Below are 25,645 nucleotides of genomic sequence, written 5' to 3' on the forward strand. Positions count from 1 at the left end.
TGGGCTCTTTGGATACAATTCCAACGATCCGTCTCTTCAATTTGTCATCAATTTTCCTCTTGCGGCCACGTCCAGGGAGGTTGGCTACTGTCCCGTGGGTCTTGAACTTCTGAATAATATGAGCCACTGTTGTCACAGGAACTTCAAGCTGTTTAGAGATGGTCTTATAGCCTTTACCTTTAAGATGTTTGTCTATCATTTTTTTTCGGATGTCCTGGGACAATTCTCTCCTTCGCTTTCTGTTGTCCATGTTCAGTGTGGTACACACCTTTTCACCAAACAGCAGGGTGACTACTTGTCTCCCTTTAAATAGGCAGACTGACTGATTATGAGTTTGGAAACACCTGTGATGTCAATTAAATGACACACCTGAGTTAATCATGTCACTCTGGTCAAATAGTTTTCAATCTTTTATAGAGGTACCATCATTTTTGTCCAGGCCTGTTTCATTAGTTTGTTTTTTTAAATAATTATGTTAATCAACAATTCAAAAGTAATGGCTGATTTTGATTATTTAATTTTCAATAATTTTTTATTTATTGTTACTTTTGTGAATTTCAAGTGATTTCAGTGAGAATTGTGGGTTTTTCCTTCTTTAACTGAGGGGTACCAACAATTTTGTCCACGTGTGTAGTACAGGTGTGGAGGAATGGCTCAGCTGTTTATTCGGGGGATGGCAGTGGAGAAGCAGCTGTTCTTGTGTCTGGTAGTTTTAGTGTTCAGGGCTCTGTAGCGCCTGCTGGAGGGGAGCGAGGAGAACAGTTTACGTCCACAGGGTGAGTGGGGTCCCTGGTGATGTCCCCTGACCTCTTCCTGGTTCTAGTGGAGAACAGCTGCTGGATGTGTTCTACAGAAGATCAACATGTATGACCATATACATAGTATATCAGTTGGAAAAAAAATGATCAAAGTTAAAACATAAGCACACCATAAAAATCACAAGGTAAATTATTAATGTGAATCAAAACGTCTGATCTTATTGTCACTATTAGCATATTATAGACCAGTCAGTTAATTGATTAGGTCAAGTATTTAGTCAATCAATAGTTGTAGTCTGATATGCAAAATGAAGGCAAAAGCACTTAAAATGCACAACTGCCTCTTTCAGGATGATGTTTCATTCACATAATAGAGTATTATTATATTACTGATGCTTTACTATTACTGAGGTGTGGCTAATTTGCACTACTACATTGTCAGGTAGCTTAAAAAACAGTGTTTGCTGATCATATAAATTGCAGTTTTAGTCATAGTCTATGAAGTAAATATTGTCTAATAGTATGAGTGAAGCAAAAAGTGCAGTATTTGCCCTGTTACGTGTAATTTAATATAAATTAATGGTTGAGTTAAAGTACTCAGGGCTGATTACTTTCCTCCTCTGGCACCAGTAGCTGTGAAGTTGTGAGGTTTGGAGCCAGTCTGGCCCTGAGGTTGTGAGCTAGAGCAGAGGCTGCCTGTGTGGCGCTGCTCAGTTTTAGCGGGTCATATTCAAAACAAAGTGACGCGGCGCTCCGGTTGCGCCAATGCCAGCGGAGGGGGGCGTCTCCAACTATTTTGTTACAAACACGAATCCGGAGTAAGGAGTCTTTTTCCTGGGTATGTAACAGCTGTTTAAACTAAATTATATTCCTAGTATCGCCGTCAGATCAGAAGAGGGGTGATTGTGAAGATCGGGGACGCGCTTTGTTGTCCGTGGCGCCTTTTGTGACCTTAAATGAATCGAAGGGGGGCTTTTACATGCGCGTAAACGGCAGCTAAATAGCCACAAACATAACGTGGTGGATGGCAGGATCTGCGGCACGTCATTATGTCGGCTGGTAAACAGTCTCCTCGGGCTGTGTGGGGGATCAGTCGAGGCATCCCGCTGTCTGCCAGCCCAAACATTCGCTCTCTGCAGCCCTGTGCGAGCATGTAACGCCGCTTTGCAAATGGAGCGATCGGCGGAGGGGGAGGGAGTTGTTGTGGTGAGGCAGGTTAGACATTTTACTCCCGACTGGTGAAGTAAACAAAGAATAGGATTTGTTAAAAGCGCGGACGTCCTCTCTGCAGGAGAGAAAAAAATGGGGCTGCGTGTTTTTCGGCGGGTAGAAGGCGGAGAATGGCGTGGCTCCGCCGTGCCGATGTTTCCATACAGCGACGCCGTAGTTCTCGTTTCGTTTGACTTTGGCATTGTTTAGTAAGGGCAACCGGATCGGCTCTTGCCGCCCAGAAAAGATGCCGTGTTCGCCGCCTAGGCCCCGCTTCTGCGCGTCCGCCGGTGCTCAAGTGAAGCGTCAGCGAGCAGATGATGCGTTTTAGTGCCTTTTGTTTGGAGAGCGCAGCCAGCGTCGAGCGACGCACCGATCCTCCTGGCCGCTCGGTGCTGGGGGTGTCTCCACAGCCCGCAGTGCGTTGTGTTGCTTGCTTTTGCACGAAACTCGGAGGAAAAAAACACTTTAGAAATACACTTTTATTGTGCGTTTGGACCAGCTCGGAGGTCTGGTGTCTCTGGTGAACGTGCATGCAGTTGAGGGGAAAAGCGGTCGGGATCGTGGAGCACTGTGCGTGTTCGTGTGTGTGCTGCACCCTACGGTCGCTGCTGGATCCTCTGCCTGGGCTGGAAGGAGGAATCCCGGGCTGGTGTTGCGGCTCCGCCTGTCGTGGGCGATGGTTTATTTTGGAAGTTCCACCTTTTGGGGATTTGTAATGTCGGTTCTGCGCAATGATTGGCTGCGGCGGCTCCTTAATGCTTCCAGGGGAGGGACACAAGTGCAAAGGCAGACTCCCTCCTACAAAGTCACGTGTTAGCAGACTCCAGGAAGTAGCTAATTATGTAGATGGTTTCAACACATGCATTGGGTGGATGGATGAAAGGATAGGTAGGTTAGATTTAGAAACCTCAACGGGGAATTGCAGGATTAGAGCAGCTGAGACAAAACAAACAATGTAAGGGCAATCAAAGAATCGCAGAGGGAGAAAAGATGGCAAAAGCCTTACAAGAAACTATAAAGTCTGAACAGATTCTAACTCTAATTTATCCAGTGATAGTGGCCTGGTAGTATGCTGCACATGCATGCAAGTGCAACTGAAACCAAAACTGTGCATGATGCTGGTATCAATATGTAAGTGATGCAAATGACTATACAGTGAGTCTATACATATACATGCATGTATGTACAGATAGATAATATACACACTACCACTTTACCAGCTGTGCAAAATCAGCTGCGTCTAAAAAGTAGCAGTTGTTTTTTATTAAACTCCCTAAATAGCTGCATGGGAATTTACAACAGTGAAGTGAAATGCATTCTTACACAATCATGCTGCAGGCAAACCCTGTGTCACATACATGGCTATAACATTGTGCAGTATGAATTATTTTTGTATATGACGCTCACATTGTCATTTTCTCCAAATAGAATTGTGCATCTGAACATACAACAACTCCAGCACCAAGAAGTAATCCAAAACAGGAATACTAGAAGTTTCCAGGAACAGTGAGGAAAATATTATGAAGCTGCTGTCAATAGTTTAGTGTGCACTTTAGTTATGTGGAAACTCAGAAGAGCAAAATTTTGTCTACTGGTCTCCATAGAGGCAAAGCAAATCATAAATGTATACAAACACAACACAATACAAAGCTGTGGTTGTGGTACACAATGATTACCAGGGGACACACACATACTGAAACTATAGTCTTAGTGGTACATGTAATAACCGTTTTTTGTTGTGGTTAATTTGGCCTACAGTAGAGCTGGAACATTTTCCAACATGTGGAAATCAACCTACTGTGTGGTTTTGTAAATTAAAACAATACATAAAATTGGGATTCAGTTTTACAGCAGCTCCCTGAAAGGTTTCTATCAAAAACTTTTCTCAGTTCCAAATATCCTGGACTGATACAAGAGAAGAAGACTGTAGGTTAGAGATTCCCTTGTTTAGTCCACATACGAAAATACTTGTAGTCTATAAAACCCTTGATAGTCGCTGATATGAATACTCCTCGACCATGTTTACAAATAGACATACTTTTCCGAAGGAAAAGTGGTACATTTCTCCATCTCTATCGCTGCACTCAGTGCTGGTATTGTCGCGCTTCTAGTCAAGTCAAAATGGGCGTGCATGGTAACTGCCTGATAAACCATTGATTGACAGCTCAAATTCACAACCCTGTACGTCGACCCGCCCTTCTGCGGATCCTCTGAACAAACTGGCCAATAGGATCAGGGTCCTGCATGAAAACTCCGCCCCCTACAGCTAACCGAACGGAGATTGTTTTCCTCTCTCGGAGAGATTTTCACTTTGCAGCCCACTGCTTGAATTGTTTATTTTAAGTCACACGTCAATGTTAAGTTGCTTTTCACATACATATACGTCGCTTCGATATCTTCTCCAATCAGAGGTGTAGCGGCTAACCCACGAGTAACGGATTACCAGATCATCATCTGCGAACTTCTGCTTGCTATTTGGGAGAGGGGTGAGTTCAGCTGAATTCATTCAGCAAGCTAACACAGCTAGCTAGCTACCTGCCGTTAGCAGACGTTTTAAGTAAAAGCATACGAGGGATCGGCGTTTCTTCACATGTCACTCACTCACAGATAGACCGAATACGAGCAGACTAACTAATCGATAGTTGATTCTTGCCAAAGACAGTCTGTTTCAGCTACAGCAAACCAGACCGCTATTGATTAGCTGCATGTGCTTCCCTCCTAGCCCCGGACGATGATCGGTGTTGGGCTGCTCATGTTGTTTACATTAGCTAGCAGCTAACTGGCAGCTCACTGCCCGTGTCGACAAAACAAGTTCTCGGTGAAGTTACTACTATAAAAAACCTGAAAACGCGTTAGGCATGGTTGTCAGGAAGACGACTAGCAAGCCAGCCACTTTTTGTGCTTACCTGCTTGAAATGGAGGGTAATTCGCTGAACTCCTGTGCCACGCTCTAAATGGCGGGCGTGGGGAATGCGTCGTGCTGTAACTCGAGGTCGGTGCTTGTGTTGCTAGGCCATAAAGGGGACGGTCGTCGGCTGTTAGCATGTAGCAGACGTAGCTGCGTTTGCCCGTAAGCAGACTATAACGTTACTGCACCGTGTAAGGTTGGTATATCTATAAATACCGCAACCTCGCTTTCTGTGACTTGATCGTAGTGACAATTCGTCGGTAAACGGCTCCGTGGAGCTCCGCTGTCGCAGGAGCCAGCGGTGTAGTAGTATACACGGGCACTACAGGCTGTCATTGTGTCACTTTGTTTCGACATTCGGGTAAATTTATTCTTAGTAGTCGGGTCTGGAGCTTAGTCTTGGCAGCGCCATCCATTGCAATGAGGATAAGTTGTTGGTGTCTTGAGGAAGTTGTGAATGGCAGACGGACTCCCACGTTCCCACAGCACCTGTTTGTTGCATCGGTGACGTAGGCTGTCAGTGTTTCATTGGCTGCAGAGACTGCAAGTTATACATCCAGTGCATGTTAACAGTGATCTTTTTCGGACGTGCAGCCCAGCAGAGCTCCTCACTGAAGCGGTAGCATTACAAAGAAAGCAGGGGAAACGGTAGCTTTCACTCAGTGTGCTGTGGTGCACTGTATACCCCCAGACTTCTATCATTTTTAAACAGAAATCTGTTGTTACGTTTGTCCCAAGGAATGTAGCAGAGCAAATCCTGTACTGTATTAAAACTATGTTTACTGATCAAAGCTGCAACATTCTTTATAACAAGTTGAATGAATTAAATTATAATATTCTTGCTCATCATTGTGAATTTTTATCTTCTTGCTCAATAAATGACAACAGTTAGTTCAGGTGCAAACAAAGCATCACAGGCAGGTACAAAAGCTTGACCGATATGTTATTTTTCAGGCTAATGGAATTATTAGTTTTATTGTTTGAGTTTTAAATTATTAGTTATTAATTTTTAATGTGTATTTTACACATTTAATTAAAATCTAACTTTTTTGTCCTTCAGCTGTCTGTCTCGATGTGTAACCAGTCGGTGCTGTGAGAAGACATTACTCACAGCAGTGAGTGGTGACGACAGCTGCTTCAGACCCAAAGTAGTGGATTTTAAAACATATTTACTGTATTGAGAATCAGTTAAAAACAACAATAATACTGATTATTGTAAAAGTTGTAAATATTGGCTCCAGTCAGCCAGGCTGATAACCGGTCAGTTTCTCTTTCAGGGTGCCGTTTCAAATATGTGTTCTGTCAGTGAATCTGTGGATCGTTTTATACAGTGGCAATATGCCCTCCACAGTTTCTTAAAACAGAAGAAGATGGTTTCAAATTGCCTTTATTGTTCAATCAGCAGTCCAAAATTTAAATGTATAATTAATTAACCACAAAAGAGGCCGCTTTTCCCCTTCATTTAAAAGCTGTAAACGATGGGTGTTTGGTGTTTATGCTGGACAAATGACATAAACTTATGGATTTTCTGTCTTCTGACAACAGGCTTAAATGGTTCATTTTAGCTCACATACCAAGTTTCCTCCTCTTCTTACTGTTGCTCCACCACCCTGTCATTCTCATGGTGATGTAGCTACTTTCTTGTTGCTTGTGCACCGAGATGGAACCGTTGGTTTGAGGCTGATCCGCACATCCACCGTGTGTACTGTTCTGGGCTTGGGTTGTGGGAGAGGCCCGAGACACCAGCATGTCCAAACAAAAGTGTAATCAGACACGGTTTGCAATGACAAACACAGACTTCTGTCAGTGGAACTTTGGTGCATTTCCTGATGAAATAAGTGCCCTCAAACTTCTACAGAAAATAAAACTGACATGCGCCATCACATGCTAATAAATCAATATCGTCCGGAGTAGTTGACCTCTGTAAGCTTCTTTGTGCTGCTAAAAGCATTGGATGCTTCATTAGATCAATGGTCAGAGACTGTGTAGTTATTTTTTTGACAGAGCCAAACAACAAAAGTGGTTAGCTGGCACTGTGTGTATCCATAAATTCGCAGTAGAATACAAAAAATGATTGCCATATGGTCCCCAGCAAATTACTGAATAAAATCAAAAGGACTGATTGAATAGATTCTGATAACTTGACAGGGCTCTGCCGGTGTGAACATGGGTCCATATGCTTCTTTTTATTCCCAGGTCTCGCAGCTCTCATGAGTATGAGTTCATAATGAAGCGCCGTCTGGAGGATCAGGAAACGGTTTTTGCGTCCCAGCAGCGGCGCCTCGCTGGCAACGCCGAGGCTTTCCAGCATCGTGTCCTGGCCCCTGCCCCAGCTCCGGCTGTGTATGAGGCCGTGTCCGACAACATGCAGCCCACAGCAGGCGTCCAGTACTCCGTCCCCCAGGGATACCAGGTACGCCATGTTTGTCCAGTCCAGATTTCTTTTAAGCTTCTGCTGCTTTGGACACATCCGTTTTTATTGTCCCAGTGCTCACAGCTCATTCTTTCGTTTTCACCCTTGTTAGTCTGTGGTGTCTGTCACATGCAGAGACTGAAGCTCTGTTTTTTCTGTCTGTCAGCACACCTACTTTTTTTATTAAGATGAATTGCAGTGCACTCATTCTTTGCAGCATTTCTTCCTTTCATGACAAGGTCACAGCACCAGCCACCAGATCGTTTCTCAACTAGATTTTAATCTTTGCCATCATTTTAATGTGATGTCCCTGCTTTCACAGGTTCCCACCGTGGCCCAGAACAGCGGCGGACATGGGCACACTCCGAGCCCAGCCGTCCATGGAGGGTCCCACCATCACAGCCCGGCAGTTCAGTCCCATGGGCCCTCAGTGATGTCAGGGCACGGCCATACAGCTGCTCCTCAAGCTTCTGCACAGGGCCAGCAGCAGTTCCAGAGGCTCAAGGTTAGTCAGCTTGCTTTGACATGTTCTTACATCCCATGCACAGCCTGCGTGTCGCATATATTTATGCAGATGCAGAAGTGTTGCAGAGAAAGAAAGATTTATGCACTGTTTAATTCCCTGAGTCTGTTAAGTTTTCATATTTTCACAACGTTTCTTCTGCTGTAAGAATGCTGTTTAATATGAGAGCACTGCTGCTGAAAGGGAATATTAAAGAGAATCTGATCAGTACATGAAATTGACTTTCTCCTCTTCTGTCTCCTCAAGGTGGAAGATGCTTTGTCCTACTTGGATCAAGTGAAACTGCAGTTTGGCAACCAGCCTCAGGTCTACAATGACTTTTTAGATATAATGAAGGAGTTCAAGTCCCAAAGGTGAGTCCACGGTGTGATCTTACAGAAAAATACAGTGAGTTGTACATGCAAAATCGACCAACCTGCTACTTCAGAAATGTGAAATTTATGCATTCTTGCATTCCTATTTGATGTCATGACACCCCTAATTTGTGTGGTACACTTCTAGTATAATTACCTTGTGAGTTACTGCCTACAAAAGGATAAAGTAATATTTGATAAACAGTTTTTTTCTGCTGCAACAGTTAGGATTTTTTTGCCCCCATAAAAATAATTAGCATATTTTAACAGTTCAAAGTGGCTCAGCATCTCAGGTGTAGTATTGTTTAAATTCTTGTTCTGTGTTTGTGTTCCCAGTATTGACACTCCTGGGGTCATCAGTAGAGTGTCACAGCTCTTCAAAGGTCATCCCGACCTCATCATGGGCTTCAACACTTTCCTGCCTCCCGGCTACAAGATCGAGGTCCAGACCAACGACCTAGTCAACGTGACAACGCCCGGTCAGATCCACCACATCACCCCGCACGGCATTTCAGTCCAAAACATCCCCATAACCGGAGCGCCTACCCAGCATCAGCCCCAGCTCCCATCTGCTGCAACCACCACTGCTCCACCTCTTCTGACACAGCCCACCCCTGCCAAGATGAGCAAGGTGAGGATCAAATGCAAAGTGGGAGCAGGCAGATGGACACAAACCGAGTTGTTATCCCCATCTCCGTGTAGTCTCATTCAAGTTAAAGTGTTTTGTGGCGCAGCGTGTGTTCAAGTACTCTGAAATCTTTCTTCTTCCAGCCTCTTCAGCCTCAGGCATTGACGCCAAGCAGCCAGAGCAATCCGTCCATCCCTGCCTACACCTCTCCCCGCTCCCCGCCCATGCAGCTGCACCCGCCGCTCAGCGGGACGCCCACCGGCCCACCCATGCAGAACAACCAGCCTGTGGAGTTCAACCACGCCATCAACTACGTCAACAAGATCAAGAACCGCTTCCAGGGTCAGCCCGACATCTACAAAGCCTTCCTGGAGATTCTCCACACGTACCAGGTCAGTGGCTCGGACCGAAACCAGAGCACCCCCAGTGATGCTTTTGAAGTAGTTACTGGCTTAAAAACGACTTCAATTGAAAATCTGTCAGGAAGGACAGTTTAAATTAGGACGGTATTTGTTAGTTATTATACATCTTGTGTTCGTCCGCTACAGAAGGAGCAGCGTAACGCTAAGGAGGCTGGAGGGAACTACACACCTGCTCTGACGGAACAGGAGGTGTATGCTCAGGTGGCCCGACTCTTCAAGAACCAAGAGGACCTGCTCTCAGAGTTTGGGCAGTTTCTCCCTGATGCCAACAGTTCAGTGGTGAGCAGAGTCCTTATGCTGAGTAGATCACTTGAAGTGCTTTAATGCAGAAATACTAAAAGAACACTTCAAACGTGAAGTTAGTGTTAATTTACATATGGCGTTAAGATGTAGTGTCAGTGCTCTCCATCAGTACTGTTATGTGTGTTCAGAGATCATATTCAGGTACCTCATTGTGTCTCAATCACTGTTGTGTTTTTCCCGCAGCTGTTAAGTAAAACCACAGCTGAGAAGGCAGAGTCTGTACGGAACGACCATGGTGGGACCGCCAAAAAACTGCAGCTCAACAACAAACAGAGGCCCAATCAGAACGGCTGCCAAATCCGTCGCCATCCCACTCCAGGGGCCACACCTCCTGTCAAGGTGCACACACACATATTGCACTGCTGAAGCTGTAGTCAAGCCCTGATTTTATTTACCGTTTCCGTGTTTCATGTCAGCTATTGGTAGATAGTTTTCTAATTATTTCTACCTGTGTCTCCTTTCTGCTGTTTTGGTAATGCTGCAGAAGAAGCCGAAGTTACTGAATTTAAAAGATTCCTCAGTGGCAGAAGCCAGCAAGCATGGAGTCGGCACAGAATCTCTGTTCTTTGAGAAGGTATGTTTGCATTATGATGGTTTTTAGCCTAAATAAGACAGGAAGGGAACAAATCGAGAGAATGTTTAAAATCAATGTGAAATATATCGCAAGGCAGAGCTTAGTTGTAAAGTATACCATTAATAATTCCACTCAATCTCAGACAGTATTATAAATTGCTTCATCGCGTGTTCCCTTAGAGAGTGAATGATAAAATGCTCCTCAAGCTAATTTGTTTTAGTTGTACAGAGCAATACAAAATATTCAAGTGCTAAAACCTTTCCTTTTTTAATTTATGAAGAACTCTCAAAGTAAAGCTCAGTTTATTTAACTGTGGTCTGTCCAGTGTGACAATAGGTCAAGCTTAATCTCCACATAATATGCTGATGGATTTTTATTGTTTTTCAAAAGCTGAATTATACCACAAGACTTTATAACTTTTTGTGTTCTCCTGATATTAAACTGTTGGTCAATTCATTGTAGGTGCGCAAAGCCTTGCGGAGTGCAGAGGCCTACGACAACTTCTTGCGGTGTCTGGTCATCTTTAATCAGGAGGTGATCTCCAGGGCTGAACTGGTGCAGCTGGTGCTTCCCTTTTTAGGGTGAGTAACTCAGTCGTCTCTACCAGCACACAGAATAAAAGCTCCACAGTAAACTGTTTATCTCAAAAATGGTTTTTTTTGTGCATAATTTTGTCAAATAGAAAATTCCCTGAGCTGTTCAACTGGTTCAAAAACTTTCTGGGATATCGTGAGATGTCCCACATCGAAACATACCCGAAGGAACGGGCCACGGAGGGCATCGCCATGGAGATTGACTATGCTTCCTGTAAGAGACTAGGCTCCAGTTACAGAGCCCTGCCCAAAAGTTACCAGCAGCCCAAGTGCACAGGCAGAACTCCACTTTGTAAAGAGGTGAGAGCTGGTGCTTAAGCCTGCTATTCATCATCTCATTCTCTTTGACAGTGTTTGAGTTCATCTCCATTCTAACGACAGTATAGATTTGAAAAGTGATTATTGTGTATTTTCTGCTGTGTGCAGGTCTTAAATGACACCTGGGTCTCGTTCCCCTCCTGGTCTGAAGACTCCACGTTTGTCAGCTCCAAGAAGACTCAGTATGAGGAGCATATCTACAGGTGTGAGGATGAGCGCTTTGAGGTGAGCAGGAACAGAAACCATGCATGACTTCTCCTCACCATTAGGGTGATATCCTCAGTAGACAAATACATTTATTCCAACACACAATATGTTTTGCTCTTTCAAACAAAAAATATTCTTTCTCATATTTAATTGTAAAAATACCTTGAACAATTTTTTTGAGATACTAAAAATGATCGAAAAATCTGAACTATAACGAGCTTTTTCTTGCATATTAATAAAGGTCACGATAATCAGACAGCTGCCTTTTCCTCCACACAGCTGGATGTCGTGCTGGAGACCAACCTGGCTACCATCAGAGTCCTGGAGACGGTGCAGCGGAAGTTGTCCCGCATGTCTGCAGAGGAGCAGGCCAAGTTCCGCTTAGACAACACGCTGGGTGGATCCTCAGAGGTGGTACACCGCAAAGCCATTCAGAGGATATACGGAGACAAAGCACCCGACATCATTGATGGCCTGAAGAAAAACCCTGCTGTTTCTGTCCCCATTGTGCTGAAAAGGTTAGTGTTGAAGCAAGGCCTGAGCATTTCAGTGTGTCAGAATTAGACCGACGCTATTATTTAAACACTGGTCATAAACACGATTTTGACTCTCACAATTAAATGAACATGATCGGCTGCAGTATTGATGTCCATGCAGATAAAATTACTTGGTTTCAACTTGAGTAAATCTGACATAAGAATACCGCACTTCACTCTTTTCAAAATATATTTTGGGTGCACTAAAGCTGCAACAACTGAATGGAGACTAGAAGCTTCTCTGTGCACAGTCACTAGCTGGGGTCTGCCATTGCCTGCATTTTCAGGAACATTGGTAAATTGTAGTGTCTATAAAACAGCAGATTATGAGGAAGTAAAACATTTTGGGTGGGATTTTATTTCTGTTTTGCCTCTAGGAGATACTTTGATTTCAGGTGAAGAAGAACCTATTTTTTGATGCAGGGAATTGTACATTAGCAGGAATATAACACAGCATGGAAATGAAAGCAGTGGTGTGTGTATATATTACTTGACTTTGCGTTCTCTTTTTAACCAGGTTAAAGACAAAGGAGGAAGAGTGGCGGGAAGCCCAGAGAGGCTTCAACAAGATCTGGAGGGAGCAGAACGAGAAGTATTACCTCAAGTCTCTCGACCATCAAGGCATCAACTTTAAGCAGAATGACACCAAAGTGCTTCGATCCAAGTCCTTGCTGAATGAAATTGAAAGCATCTATGATGAGGTACATTTTTTTTCTTCTTTGTCTCTCTGTAATGTGACGACAAAGTGTTAGCTTTTAGCAAAAATGAAAGTATATTTGTTAACTGATTTAGAAAACTCAGTGTTTAACTGGATCTTTGTTTGTAAGGTTGTCTTCACACAGAATTGAGTATTTTGTGCCACCAGAACAGTGACGGTGAATTGTGTTGTGTTGCAGCGCCAGGAGCAGGCGTCTGAGGAGAATGCCTCCCCACTCACAGGCCCCCACCTCACTCTGGCCTACGAGGACAGCCAGATCCTGGAGGACGCAGCAGCACTCATCATCCACCACGTCAAGCGGCAGACCAGCATCCAGAAGGAAGACAAATACAAGATCAAACAGATCATCTACCACTTCATCCCCGACATGCTGTTCTCCCAGCGGGGCGAGCTCTCAGATGTAGAGGAGGAGGAGGAGGAGGAGGAAGAGATGGAGCTGGAGGAAGGAGCTTCCAAAAAGCACAACGGCGTGCCCGGCAGCGGGAGCCCCTCCAAGTCCAAGCTGCTGTTCAGCAACACGGCAGCCCAGAAGCTGCGCGGCTGTGACGATGCCTACAACCTTTTCTACGTCAACAACAACTGGTACATCTTCCTGCGACTGCACCAGACGTTGTGTTCGCGTCTGCTGCGGCTGTACGGACAGGCGGAGCGACAGATCGAAGAGGAGGTCAGAGAACGAGACTGGGAGAGGGAAGTTCTGGGACTCAAAAAGGAGAAGAACGACAATCCCGCCATCCAGCTGAGACTGAAGGAGCCCAGTGAGTAACATTCCTGTTTGCTTTTCCTATTGGGAAAAGAAGATGAATTGTGAAACTTTGCTTTGACTTTTACGCTAAATTTCTGCTGTTTAATACATATTTCACATTTATACGTTGTAAAAGAAAGATTTAAAAAGTTTTTATCTTTAATTTAAGTGGAACTGATGATTAAACAACAATGTCAATAAATGAAAATGACTGGAAAAACTAAGCGCAGCGTGGATGCTCCACCAGCCCTTCTCTCATATGTTCATCCACTTAGCCATTTGATTTTTAAATATTTCTTCTCTCCAGTGGACATTGAGGTGGAAGATTATTACTCGGCCTTCTTGGAAATGGTTCGGAATTTGCTGGATGGAAACATGGAAGCTTCTCAATATGAGGACTCGCTGAGGGAAATGTTCACCATTCACGCTTATATCGCCTTCACAATGGACAAGCTTATCCAAAGCATCGTCCGGCAGGTATGACTCTTTTCTCTCATCTACAATTTAGTGAGAGTTATTGTCGCAGTAGATGCTCAGTGTCTAATGATTCCTTGTTGTTCCAGCTTCAGCACATCGTGAGTGATGAGATCTGCGTCCAAGTAACAGACCTCTACCTGGCAGAGAGCACTAACGGGGCAAGCGGAGGAACCATGTCCACGCAGACTTCAAGGAGCTCTGCAGAGGCGGTGTATCAGCGGAAAGCCGAGCAGCTCATGTCTGACGAGAACTGCTTTAAGGTAAAGTTGGAGGGAAAGCCCATTGAGATCGTGCCATTTGACTGCAGGACAGGATCTGTTTTCGCTTAAGTTTTGGAAATTAGCTAATTTAAAGTTCAGGAGAGGTACTTAAAAGCAATTTTTCCACAAGGCAGCAGGAGTGGTTGCTGCACTTAATCCAGATGTCAGAGTCTGTTAACTGCAGAGGAGAACGTCCTACCTTTATTAGCTGGTGATTTGTCATGATGTTTTATTTAAATTCTGTTCTGGGGTGTGTTCGCCGCCGTTAAATCTTCTCTGTCGCAACCAATTAAAACCACACAAGCAGTGCTGTGCTGTGTGTGTGATCTTTTTCTTTTGCAAAGAAGAAGTCTGAAAAGTTCACAAAGCAGCTATGTTGGTAAACAGTGTTTAAGAAGTGTTGTGTGTGTCATCTTAGTCATTATCCGAGCGTGAGTCACCAGCTTTTTATTTCCTTTGCTGAACATGTCCCTGGTACAGAGAAAAGTTACAGTAACAAAAAAAGCCATTACCACTTGGTCTTATTTAGCACTGGCAGTGTGTAAAGCTGCTGAAAGCCACCTGCTACCCACAAGCAAATGTCCTTTTTGACCTACTTTATAAGCTTCAATTTGCATTTAACTTGTATCCCATTTTGGCGAAAAAGAAATCCAATTTTGAAAACGATGGCTTAAAGAGAAATCAACCTGCCGTGACTTTTTTGATTGAAAAATGACCTCATGGAAAACGTGAAGGATGTTTCACGAAACACTACTTTCCGCTGTTAGAAACTCTGCAGTACAACAAGACCCACAATAGAAGAGCAATGCTTTAGAGAGACTATGACTTCCAGCAAGGACCCTGGTTGTCCAGTCCCCTGAGCCCTCTGGACATCAGGTTGAGTGCTTCCTTAACCCTTTACGCTTCAGTGCGTCGTAGGTGTACCGCCGGCGGTACACTTACTAATTTGCATAGGAATTTCAAGAATGTCCGACGACTGCAAACCCGATTATACAAACACTATACGCCAATGGAAAGCTTAGATTCTCATGAATCCGCCGGTATAAACCACTTTCCGATGTGATTACCGCAGCGGGTGAGAAAAACACATTTGTCCGACAAAAACAAATATTCATCCATCCGTTCTCTATACACGGCTTCAACGCACACAGCGCGACTCACATTTCCGGGTTCATTATTACACACAAAAAAAAAGATTCCACAAAAAACGGCCATAATCCAACCTTTTACATCCAGATGACACAAGCCAGTAAACTATTTTGTCCAAAACATGTCCTGAAGTCGGTATAAAATCCACGAATCGGTCGTTTTCAAGGAAATGCACCTCGCGATGTGCGTCCAATATTCCCTGTATTTTTCGTAATTTTTTTTATTTAAAAATAGAATATTAGCGATTTTTTTGTACTGAACACGGCTGGAATTGACTGAAGCTTAAAGGGTTAAAACTCCCGCACACTGAATTCATTTCACTCTCACACTTAATCTTCTGTTGCTTTCTCAGGTGATGTTTTTGAGAAACAGAGGGCAAGTGCAACTCACAGTGGAGCTGCTCGATACGGAGGAAGAGAACTCAGACGAGCCCATGGAGGCTGAGGTAAGAAACTGTTAAGACGCCTGAAACCAGTTAGTTTTGAGCTTTGGTCCATGAGCATCAGGAAAATAACTTCTTAGAATCAATAATCCAATGTATAATTCCAAAGTATATGTGAGTTTCTGTCAAACAGAGTCTCTGCATTGGATAGTAACCTTATGTCATTTATATTACATTTCACCCATCAAAAACCATCATACCTAATGATATTTGGCCTTCTGTTTAGCCTGGTTTTAATTTTCACACTGATATGTGACTTTATAAAGCTCAGTTCAGAAGTGGGCTAAACTGGTCATTTACATGCCTGTATCATAACAACTGGTAACGCTGTGAGTATTATCGTCATGCTTTCTGTATATGGGGGTGTTAAATATACAGAAAATAAGTGTCGTTGTTTTTACATTTTGTCTAGTAAGAGGGTCTACTTTTCCAGCTGAAGTGGAAATACTAGTAAGGACCTGTTGCCAACCTTTTGGTAATACTGGTGCAGTAGTAGTGTTTATGCAGCCAGTGTGAGTCTTAAATTCGGATTTGTTCTTGTTTTATGTTCGCAGCGTTGGTCGGATTATGTGGGACGCTACTTGAACCCAGATTCCACCACTCCGGAGCTGAGGGAGCACCTCGCTCAGAAGCCTGTTTTTCTTCCCAGGTGAACTCTTCACTTCTGTTCATTGGTCACAATTCATTGCTGTTTGACGCGTCCCGTCTTATAAGCATTAATTTGTGCCCGCTTTTGCTGCAAATCATTAGCAGCTGTCATGATAGTTGCATCTGCGCTCTTAACCAGGAATCTGAGACGGATCAGGAAGTACCAGAAGGGCCGAGAGCAGCTGGACAAGGAGGCCTGCGAGGGGGGCAAGAAGTCTTTGGAAAAGGAGAAGATGGAGTGCATGTTCAAACTCAACTCTTACAAGATGGTGTACGTCTTTAAGTCTGAGGATTACATGTACCGACGCACTGCCCTGCTGCGAGCTCACCAGGTATTTATCGGCTACTGTTACCTCGCATCTTAGTGGACGGTGATATGGACAACATGTGTCTTTAGGGGGAAGAGCAAGGGTGTTTCTGTACAGTTTGTTATTTGAGAATATGGAGACTTATTCAAAATCAAATGATTTCTTTTTAAATTTCCAAAAATGCTCAATATATGTATGTGTTTAACGTTGAAAATGTGTGTAATAATTGCATTACAGTGTTACACGTGTTCACGAACGCCGCAAAGATGAAGTCATTTTAAATTTGACCTCAAATCCAATCAAACTTGGACGCAAATCTCTGCTCTGTAAATGTAAATCTAGTGTGTGAGCATAATAGAAGTTTTTCAGGTTGTTCCGAACTCTAAAGTGTCAAAGCTTTTTCACATTCAAAGCATTTGCATTAAGCTTGTAAGTAAACGAGTATGTTACTGATTTAAATAATTTGCTCCTGTTCAGTTATTCATAGTCATTTACTAGGTGTTTTTTTTTCAAGAAACACAGTTAAAATGGTCTTTAAGCTGTATTCCCCTTTGCATCAAGTATAAATCCGGATTAAAGAACAAAGGGGGCTTATGTGCAAGACCACTTACAATTAGTTAGCTTTAGAGGTGCTATCAGGTTAATGTTTCCAATTGTACAGAACACAACAGAAGTAAGAAAACTCCTGTCCAGTACCACTTAAATGTCAAAATTGCGTCACCTTGCATTAATTGCATAACGTATATGTTAACCAGTAAGGTATGTGATTCTATTTAAAATGTAAAACAGTTTAGACGCATTGATTTCAAAATACAGGCCCCATAGTTGGAACGCAGTGCAACAAAAGTCAGTGCACTGAGATTAAAAACTTCTTTTTTTGGACCGCTTAATGTGACTGCTTTTATTTTGAACGACAGATCGTATCCTTCCCGGCATGGAGGATATCAAATTTCTGGAACGCTGCCATTCTGTGGTTCAGTCTTTTTCAGCTGTTTTTTGCCGGAGGGGTTGTGTTGCTTTCTCTTTCAAATACCCTACAGGTGTTCTGTTGGATTCAAGGCAGACAATATGCTTAGTTTTCACTATTTTTTCTGACTCCTGTGTGACTTTGACAGTGTGCTTTTAGATGGTTTTCATGCTGGAATATTCCTCTTCTGCTGAGCTTCTGCAGACTGGGAATCATCTTGCCAAAAAGTATTTTAGTAAATCCACAGACATTTTTTTATACAAGTTTGAATATCACCTCCCCAGTGCTTCATAGTCAGGACTATGTATTCACTGTGGTGGTCTTGACCAGGTTCTCGGCAAACTTGCCGAGCCCCATCTGAGCCAAATACGTTTATCTCATCTGACTAAAGAATGTTCTGCTAATATTCAACAGACTTTGCATGCACTTTAGCAAAGTTTCATCTTACACTTTCAATCCAAACAGCAAGCAAGGGTGCTTTTTTTGGATGCTTTCCATGGACAACAACATTATGCAATGTCCTTCATGCTGTCTGAGCTGTCACTGAAAATCTGATTTCCACTGATAACTAGTGTGCCAGCTATTGAAGCAGTTTCCCGTCTGTTCTTCAAAGCTCGATTGTGAAAGTAGAGCACTGTCCATGGCGTCGCTGTAGAAAGACATCCACTGTCACTCTGATTAGTGGTACCATGGCTGAGTTTAATTCTCCTGCTCGCTGCAGCGACTGTGTTTCTGCTGATGTTTAGCTGATCACAGATATTCCTCTTCATTCATTTCCATCTTTGTGAAGTCTCACAATCAGATTTTTTAGTTTCTGTAGCAGTTTTTTCCCATGATACATGCAGACATGTGGATAGACGCAGCCCACAGATCCAAAACAGATGAAGTTAGAGTGTTCACAGTTAATTTCATAATCATGTTCATGTCATCGGGCTGATTGGAAATCATAGGTGGACTCACTGTTGTTTTCGTGCTTACAGGTTTTCGAACTTGTGTGTTCAACTTTCACTTTCCACTTTGTGGCTTGTATTTTCAATACAGTCTTTGTAAAGTATTTGTGTTTGAAGAAGAGGACTCGCTCTACTTATGAACTTAGAAATAATGCAATTATTATAGATAATACAGTTTAAAATCATTTGCCATTTAAGTGAGATCACCCAGGGGTGGACTGACATCTGTTGTGTTCTGTAGTTATTGGCGAATAAACAATAATCCTAAAATGTTAAAGTTTCCCTTTAAGTGACTGCATCAACATTCAAAATACTTTGCTCTAAAGTTTCGACCATCGGCTCAGTCATGGATAACTGTTTTTTAAGGCAGTAACGTGTTGTAAATCACACTATATTTACACTACCGTTTAAAAGTTTGGGGCCACTCAGACAATTTCATGTTTTGCATGAAAATTCACACTTCTTTCATATGCTAACATAATTGCTCAAGGGTTTTCTAATCATCAATTAGTCTTTCAACACTATTAGCTAAGGCAATGTAGCATTAGAACACAGGAGTGTTGGTTGCTGGAAATGTTCCTCTGTAACCCTTAAAAATCAGCTGTTTCCAGCTAGAATAATCATTTACCACTTTAACAATGTCTAGACTGTCTTTCTGAATAATTTAATGTTATCTTCACTGGTGGAAAAAATGCTTTTCTTTCTAAAGTAAGGACATTTCTAAGTGACCCGTACTTTTGAACGATAGCGTACATGTAAGTGTGGAAAAGCAGAAGACAACTCAACAGGGATCGTTTGTCCTGAAATACTCTGAATGGCTTCACGGAACACCGAGTTTAGTTTGACAGTTCAGTGTTCAAGGTTTGTTCTTTCATGTACCGAACTTCTGCTTGTATAAATGTCAAGGCTCTTCTCTCGTAATGGCTGCATCGAAATAATTGTCTCCTAACTGAACAGTGCTTCAGTTCAATGTCAGTAACATCCGTCCTGTTTTTCCTCAGTCACATGAGAGGGTGAGCACGCGACTGCACAAACGCTTCCAGGCCTGGGTGGAGGCGTGGGTCAAAGAACACGTCACCCGCGACATGAATGCCGAGACCAACAAGTGGCTGATGGGCGAAGGACGCGACGGCCTGCTGCCCTGCACCACCACCCGCCACCCAGAGGTCCTTCACTTCATGAACATCAACAAGTACCGCGTCAAATACAGCACACCCAGCAAGGCGCAGTAGCCAGCCAGAGCTGCGGGGAGAAACGGGAGACAGACTGACTTATGAGGGTGTTTGGTCTGAAGTCAAACAGGTCAGGACTAGAGGTAGGGACGAGGGCTTATTCATGTGTTTTTAAGGCCGACATGGGAGCACAATTTAAGCTAGCTACCGTGTACGTTGCACCCGGGGCGGCAGGATTACTGATTTTTACCAGCGTTTTTAGCTGGGCCCATTTTTTCGCAGGGCCTTTGGTGCCAAAACTTAGGAAATGTCATGTTCTAGTCGCAGACCTGAGCTTACCAGCACTCGGAGCCACGTCACAACCTCCTTGAGCCTTTTCGACAGGGCTTATTGACGTAAAACAGTGAGCCTGTGAGAGACAGAGTGGTGCTTTTTGTACTTTATCACAACTGAGCTTCGGTTTAGCCTTCGATCGACCGCGTTGTCCGAAGCCATCAGAGTAAGAGCACCATCGAAATCAATCATACAGGGATTTCTTTATGAAAGTGTTATTCTATAGTATCCGTGGAAAACAATATGATGGACAAGTGCACTTATTTAGGAAGAGGAAAGTGTTTCAGAAGTTTCCCAGATTGAAGGTTTGGAGGGAGCTCAGTAAAGTCTGAGGGAGCTGGTTCAGACATTCCTGCGTTACGGCCAAATCACAATCATGTATCATCACTAGACGGAAAGAGGGTTACATTTCCTTTTCCAAAAACACATGGCAGCATTATTAGAAACTGTGCCTGAGCCCCAAACTGTATTGTCGGGTTAACATAGAAAAGCACTGTTGCATCTAATGTATTAAAAAAAGGAAAAAAGAAAAAAAAATTAGCCTCACAACACTGTTTGGTCTCAGACTGTAAAATTGTATAGCTTGTGAATGTCAGATACTGACATGTATTCCAGTGTATGTGTTGTGTATATATATTATATATAGTTCTATTAACACACATGATCCTCGCCGCCCTGGAAGTCAACCTTTTTAAGATGCCCTCCGCCAATACACCAGCTTGTACACACACACACACACACACACACACACACACACACACACACACACACACACACACACAGACAGACAGACACACACACACACACTCGTCCACATGCCGCTCATGTTGTAAATACATTGTATATAGTCTCAGACTTTTTATGACAGATCTGTGTTGTTGTGCTAGTAATACTTTCCAAGCTTACTGTGGACTTTAGTGATAAATGGCTAAAGTTAGTATGTATATGAAAAAGACAAATGCAAGACCATTTATTACCGTTTTTACCAAAGGGAGTTGATTATGAAATAGCTGTTTTTGCCCCCTTTGTGTGTTCCTTTATGTCTTTGCTTTTTAATTTCTGTAGTAAAACATGGGGGGAAAGTAGAAATGTATCCAGGTCTCTCAGTTTTTATATAAGAGAAAACAAACTTTTTTTCTTCTTCTTCTTCTGAAAGTGACATTTTGTTGGTTAAAAATCACTGCCCCCTTTTGACAACCGACACCGTCCGTGGTGATGGTGGGACTTATTTCAAAGTTCAGTCTTCAGATGGATGGACTCCACAACGGTCTCACCTTTGTGATGCACGCTTCCCTCCCTGGATAGATTTCTGCTGTGAACATCACCCCCACACCATATTTTTGATAATGGAAGAAGTCACACGAGCATGTCTTTAGTCCCTTTATTTAGACATTATTTAAAGTAATAATAAAAACGACATTTGTAGCCTACTGAGAGTTTTTGAGTGATGTTTTTTCACACTTTCGTCTTTCACATTTGGTCATTCATCTTCATTAAACTGACACGAAAATAAAGGAGAACTTACTCACCTAGCCGCTTTTGTTCAGCACGTATGACAGTATTATCATATGCAGTTACTTCCCTCTAACTTCAACAAAGTTGAACAAAGCTACAGAATCCTGGAAGCTCACTGTCTCATAATCGTCAGCAAAAACCTAAATTAGCTTAAAATAATTGAAGCATTTTAATTGAATAATTCACTCATCAATCTTCTGTCACATAGCTAGTCCAAGCCCCACTGATTGAATTAATGATACTTTTAGGAATTATTGCTTTGTACTTCTGGGAAGTGCTGAAGAAAATGAGGTTTAATTAGAATATATCACTGGCTGTATGGTCTCTACTGGTTTTATTTCATACTTTGCTGTGAAACAGGTTTAAATTACTTTGTGTGTGGTGTTGACATGACGTTTTAAACTGATAAAACCTGTTAAAATGATAAACAACATTTTGGAACATGCGTCAGCAAGTTCACGTTCCAGTGGTGGTCCTTTATGATCATCTCCAAGAAAGGATGTATTCCTCTCACATCCTGCAGAGGGAGGCATCACGCCATCCCCCAACACTGAGAATCCTCACATCCTGAACATGCGGCATTGTGTTTGCATGGAAAATTATTATGCTCCTTTGCAGTTGAAGCAAGACACAAAAGTGCTTGAGTTTATCACAGCTTTGTGGTCTTAATTTGCAGGTTAATTGTGGTCTTTTCAGCATCATCACTCCTAAAGAAAGTCCGGTTTCTTCTGTTTATATGTGTTGAATTCACCAAGAGAAACAATCTGAAGCCTCTAACCTCCTGAAAACAGTATCCACTTGCATTAGAGTTGATTTTTCACAAAACATTGATAGTAGTGTACTTCTTTAGGTGTTTCATGCATGAAAATATTCATTACTAATGACACAGTCCAAAGTGATCTTCAGATAGCTTAAAAGACAAAAAGCAGAAATCCACACATTTACAAAGCAGAAACTACTGATTTTCATTTTTTCTTAAATGATTTCATTGACTGGTAATAATTTCAGCACTAGCTGACATTGAGATTTCAGTATTGTGCTGACATTTAAAACTGGTTTTGAAGGTTTTAACACTTGCTGTCATCAGCTCTGCAATTCTAATGACTCTTCATTACTAAAAATGTAACTATCCATCCATCCATCCGGTATCTATACAAAGCTTGATCCTCATTGGGGTCGTGGGGGGTTGGAGTCTATCCCAGCTGACTTAGGGTGAAGACGGGACACCATGGACGGGTCACGACATATAGACAAACAATCACACTCACACCTATGGACATTTTAGAGTTCCCCCGGTCTTTGGCTTTCCTCTTGGCTTCCTCCCAAGACAAGCCGATGGTCTTCAGCTCATTGATGACGGATCATCTCCATGTCTGCTTTGGGCGCCCACGCTTCCTCTTGCCTTGAGGGTTCCATTCAAGTGCCTGCCTGGTGACATTTGCAGGTTCCTTCCTCAGCGTCTGGTTGACCCATCACTACTTTCTCCTCCTGATCTGGACAGCCATAGGCTCTTGGTTGGCCCTAGTCCACAGGTCGGTGTTTGACACTCTGTCGAACATCTTAACGTTAAGGATCTGCCGGAGACACTTGTTGAAGAAGGTCTGGATCTTTTTGGAGCTTCTGTTGATGACCCTCCACGTTTCAGAGCCATACATGAGGACAGATTTGACGTTTGAACTGAAGATGCGGAGTTTGGTGCAGGTTGAGATAGCGGTGGCCTTCCACACTGGTCGAAGGATGGCAAAGGCCTGGCGCACCTTCTTGATTCTGGTTGAGATGTCCTCGTCTGTACCTCCTGTCTGGCTGATTTTGCTGCCCAGGTAAACAAACTCCTGCACATCTTCCATTGCCACTCCTTCGATGGCCATAGGGGCCTCCTGCCTGTTGTTTGTCCTGAGTACCTTTGTCTTTTCTTGGCTGATCCTCAGTCCGACACGCTGCGAGGTTTCTCTCAGGGCGTCTACCTTCTCTTGCATGTCTTGCAGGCGGTGTGAAAGTAGAGCCAGGTCGTCTGCGAATTCCAGATCTTCTAACATCCTCATCAGTGTCCACTGGATGCCTTTTCCGAAGCTGGCATAGGCTGTTCGTGTGACCCAGTCCAACACAACAAGGAAGAGAAGAGGCAACAACAAGCAGCCCTGTCTGACGCCGGTGGTTACCGCGAACTCTTCTGAAAGTCTACCATCATGTATGACCTGGAAAGAGTAGTCTTCGTAAAGTAGGCGGATAATGTTTACGGCTTTCTCTGGTGCACCATAGGGTCTCAGGATCTTCCAGATGGTCTGCCTGTCCACGCTGTCAAAAGCTTTCTCGAAGTCCACAAAGCACACATACAGGGATGTCTGCCTCTCTATCGTCTGCTCCATGATGACTCTGAGGGTCGCTATCTGGTCTGTGCAGGATCTCTCTTTCCTGAAGCCCGCCTGTTTGTCTCGGAGTTCCCGGTCAATGGCATCCTTCATTCTCTCCAGGAGGATTCTAGTAAACACCTTGCTTGGGATGGAAAGAAGGGTGATTCCTCTCCACTTGCCACATTGTGATAGGTCTCCACTCTTCGTCAGCTTCACCAGGAGGCCTTTCTTCCAGTCGGTTGGGATCTCCTCTCTCATCCATACCAAGTTCAGCAACTGCTGCAGGCTGTCCACCATCTCGTTTCCACCGTCCTTCAGAGACTCTGCTGGTATGTTGTCCACTCCGGCCGCCTTTCCATTCTTCAGGCTTCTCAGGGCATTGCGGATTTCCAGCTTGGTGATCTCTCTGGTGTGGATGTTTAGTGGGGGGCCTGGTTCCAGCTCAGGTGGATGTTGAGGTGAGGGGCGGTTCAATATCTCCTCAAAATGCTCCTTCCATCTTGCCAGCTGGTCATCGACGGAAGTAAGCAGCTATCCCGTTTTGTCTCTCACTGGTCTGTTGGGGTTGCTCCTTCTTCCACTAAGGAGTCTCATAGTTGTGTACAGGGCCTTGAAGTCCCCTTTTTCGGCCGGTTCTTCTGCCTCGTCTGCCAGCTCGTTGTAGTGGGTTCTCTTGTCCTTTCTCAATGCCTCTTGACATCATTGGCCACTTCACTATACTTGCTGGCAGCGGTCTGCTTCTGGAGGCGAGTTCTGGCTTGGTTCAAGTCCTGCTTCAGTTTCTTCCTCTCCTCCACCTTCTGCCAGGTCTCGTCGCTGATCCAAGGCTTCCTGTTTCCCAGCACCTCCTCACAAGTGCCAACAGTAGCATCCCTCAGGCTAGTCCATGACCGTTGCACTGTTGTCTCTGCGTCTTCTGACTGAAGAGCCTCGAAACGGTTGTGAAGAGCTATCTGGAAGTCCTGCTTGGTTTCTGGTCTTTTCAGTTTTCGGATGTCAAACTTCACTCTTGGGTTCTTCTGTCTTTTCCTTACAGCAAGCCTGACCCTCAACTTTGCAATCACCAGGTGGTGGTCTGAACCTATGTCTGCTCCTCTCTTGACTCTCACGTCCTGTAGGGAGCTTCTCCAGTGCTGGCAAACAGCGATGTGGTCGATCTGGTTCTCGGTCTGATGGTCTGGTGACACCCAGGTGGCCTTGTGGCAACGACGATGGGGAAAGAGGGTGCCTCCGATTGTAAGCTCGTTGAAGGCACAGAAGTCGGCGAAGAGCTCTCCGTTTTCGTTCATCACTCCTAGGCCATTCCTTCCCATCTCCTTTTCCCTGCCGGCGTTGTCACTCCCCACCCTGGCGTTCAGGTCTCCCATGAGTATGAGAATGTCCCTCTTGGGAATCTTGTCCACGACCGCCTGAAGCTGAGTGTAGAAGGCGTCTTTATCATCTTCTTCTGCATAGCACATCACCACGGACACTTTCTGGAACCTGGACTCAAACCTGGTCATCATGATGCGGTCAGACACAGGCTCTAACTCCATTAGGCTCCTGGCTGCCCCCTTGGACAATAGCAGTGCCACTCCAGTTTCATGGCGGTCGTCCACATTGTCCTTGCCCGAGTAGAGCAAAGTCCTGAATACAGTTTCTGTTCTCCAAAAGAGTGCCATCTTACTTTGCACAAGCCAAGTAATGTGAGGTGGTACTGGTTCATTTCCCTCACCGCTTGTGCACACCTCCCTGTCTCCCGAAGTGTCCTCACATTCCATGTTCCTATAAGGATGGGTTTCTTCTGCGAGAGCAGCTTCGGTCCCTCCATCAAAGTTGTCCTCGGGCGAAGAAGGGTCATCGGCCCTACAGCTTCCTGACGG

The 25,645-nt window shown here is 43.9% G+C and overlaps 2 protein-coding genes across 3 annotated transcripts; one reads left to right on the top strand and one right to left on the bottom strand.

The window, feature by feature from the left end:
* Nucleotides 1–1,422: 1,422 nt before the first annotated feature.
* sin3aa (SIN3 transcription regulator family member Aa) lies at nucleotides 1,423–21,347 on the top strand. 2 transcript variants are annotated; one of them, XM_051951764.1, is made up of 21 exons: nucleotides 1,423–1,596; nucleotides 7,075–7,291; nucleotides 7,614–7,796; nucleotides 8,061–8,167; nucleotides 8,504–8,798; nucleotides 8,939–9,187; nucleotides 9,344–9,496; nucleotides 9,704–9,859; nucleotides 10,005–10,094; nucleotides 10,557–10,675; nucleotides 10,777–10,987; nucleotides 11,114–11,230; nucleotides 11,492–11,730; nucleotides 12,266–12,449; nucleotides 12,645–13,224; nucleotides 13,519–13,688; nucleotides 13,775–13,948; nucleotides 15,450–15,542; nucleotides 16,094–16,188; nucleotides 16,327–16,519; nucleotides 19,414–21,347. In XM_051951764.1, the coding sequence occupies exons 2-21, from the start codon at nucleotides 7,106–7,108 to the stop codon at nucleotides 19,642–19,644; spliced, it is 3,825 nt and encodes a 1,274-aa protein (XP_051807724.1). In that variant the 5' UTR covers nucleotides 1,423–1,596; nucleotides 7,075–7,105; the 3' UTR covers nucleotides 19,645–21,347. The 2 variants fall into 2 exon arrangements, with proteins under 2 accessions (XP_051807724.1, XP_051807725.1); XM_051951765.1 differs by having other exon boundaries at nucleotides 10,008–10,094.
* Nucleotides 21,348–24,213: 2,866 nt separating this feature from the next.
* Nucleotides 24,214–25,437, bottom strand: LOC127535033 (craniofacial development protein 2-like). Its single transcript, XM_051951790.1, has one exon. The coding sequence runs from the start codon at nucleotides 25,316–25,318 to the stop codon at nucleotides 24,467–24,469; it is 852 nt and encodes a 283-aa protein (XP_051807750.1). The 5' UTR covers nucleotides 25,319–25,437; the 3' UTR covers nucleotides 24,214–24,466.
* Between the last annotated feature and the right edge of the window lie 208 nt (nucleotides 25,438–25,645).

This window comes from Acanthochromis polyacanthus, chromosome 8 (assembly GCF_021347895.1).
Source record: "Acanthochromis polyacanthus isolate Apoly-LR-REF ecotype Palm Island chromosome 8, KAUST_Apoly_ChrSc, whole genome shotgun sequence".
Lineage (NCBI taxonomy): Eukaryota > Metazoa > Chordata > Actinopteri > Pomacentridae > Acanthochromis > Acanthochromis polyacanthus.

Excerpts from the sequence above, each read along its gene's own strand:
- sin3aa (XM_051951764.1), top strand. The coding sequence starts at position 7,106 with ATGAAGCGCCGTCTGGAGGATCAGGAAACGGTTTTTGCGTCCCAGCAG. Across the intron at positions 10,676-10,776 it reads CTGGTGCTTCCCTTTTTAGG|AAAATTCCCTGAGCTGTTCA; the intron begins GTGAGTAACTCA and ends TTTGTCAAATAG. Across the intron at positions 12,450-12,644 it reads TTGAAAGCATCTATGATGAG|CGCCAGGAGCAGGCGTCTGA; the intron begins GTACATTTTTTT and ends GTTGTGTTGCAG.
- LOC127535033 (XM_051951790.1), bottom strand. The coding sequence starts at position 25,318 with ATGGAGTTAGAGCCTGTGTCTGACCGCATCATGATGACCAGGTTTGAG.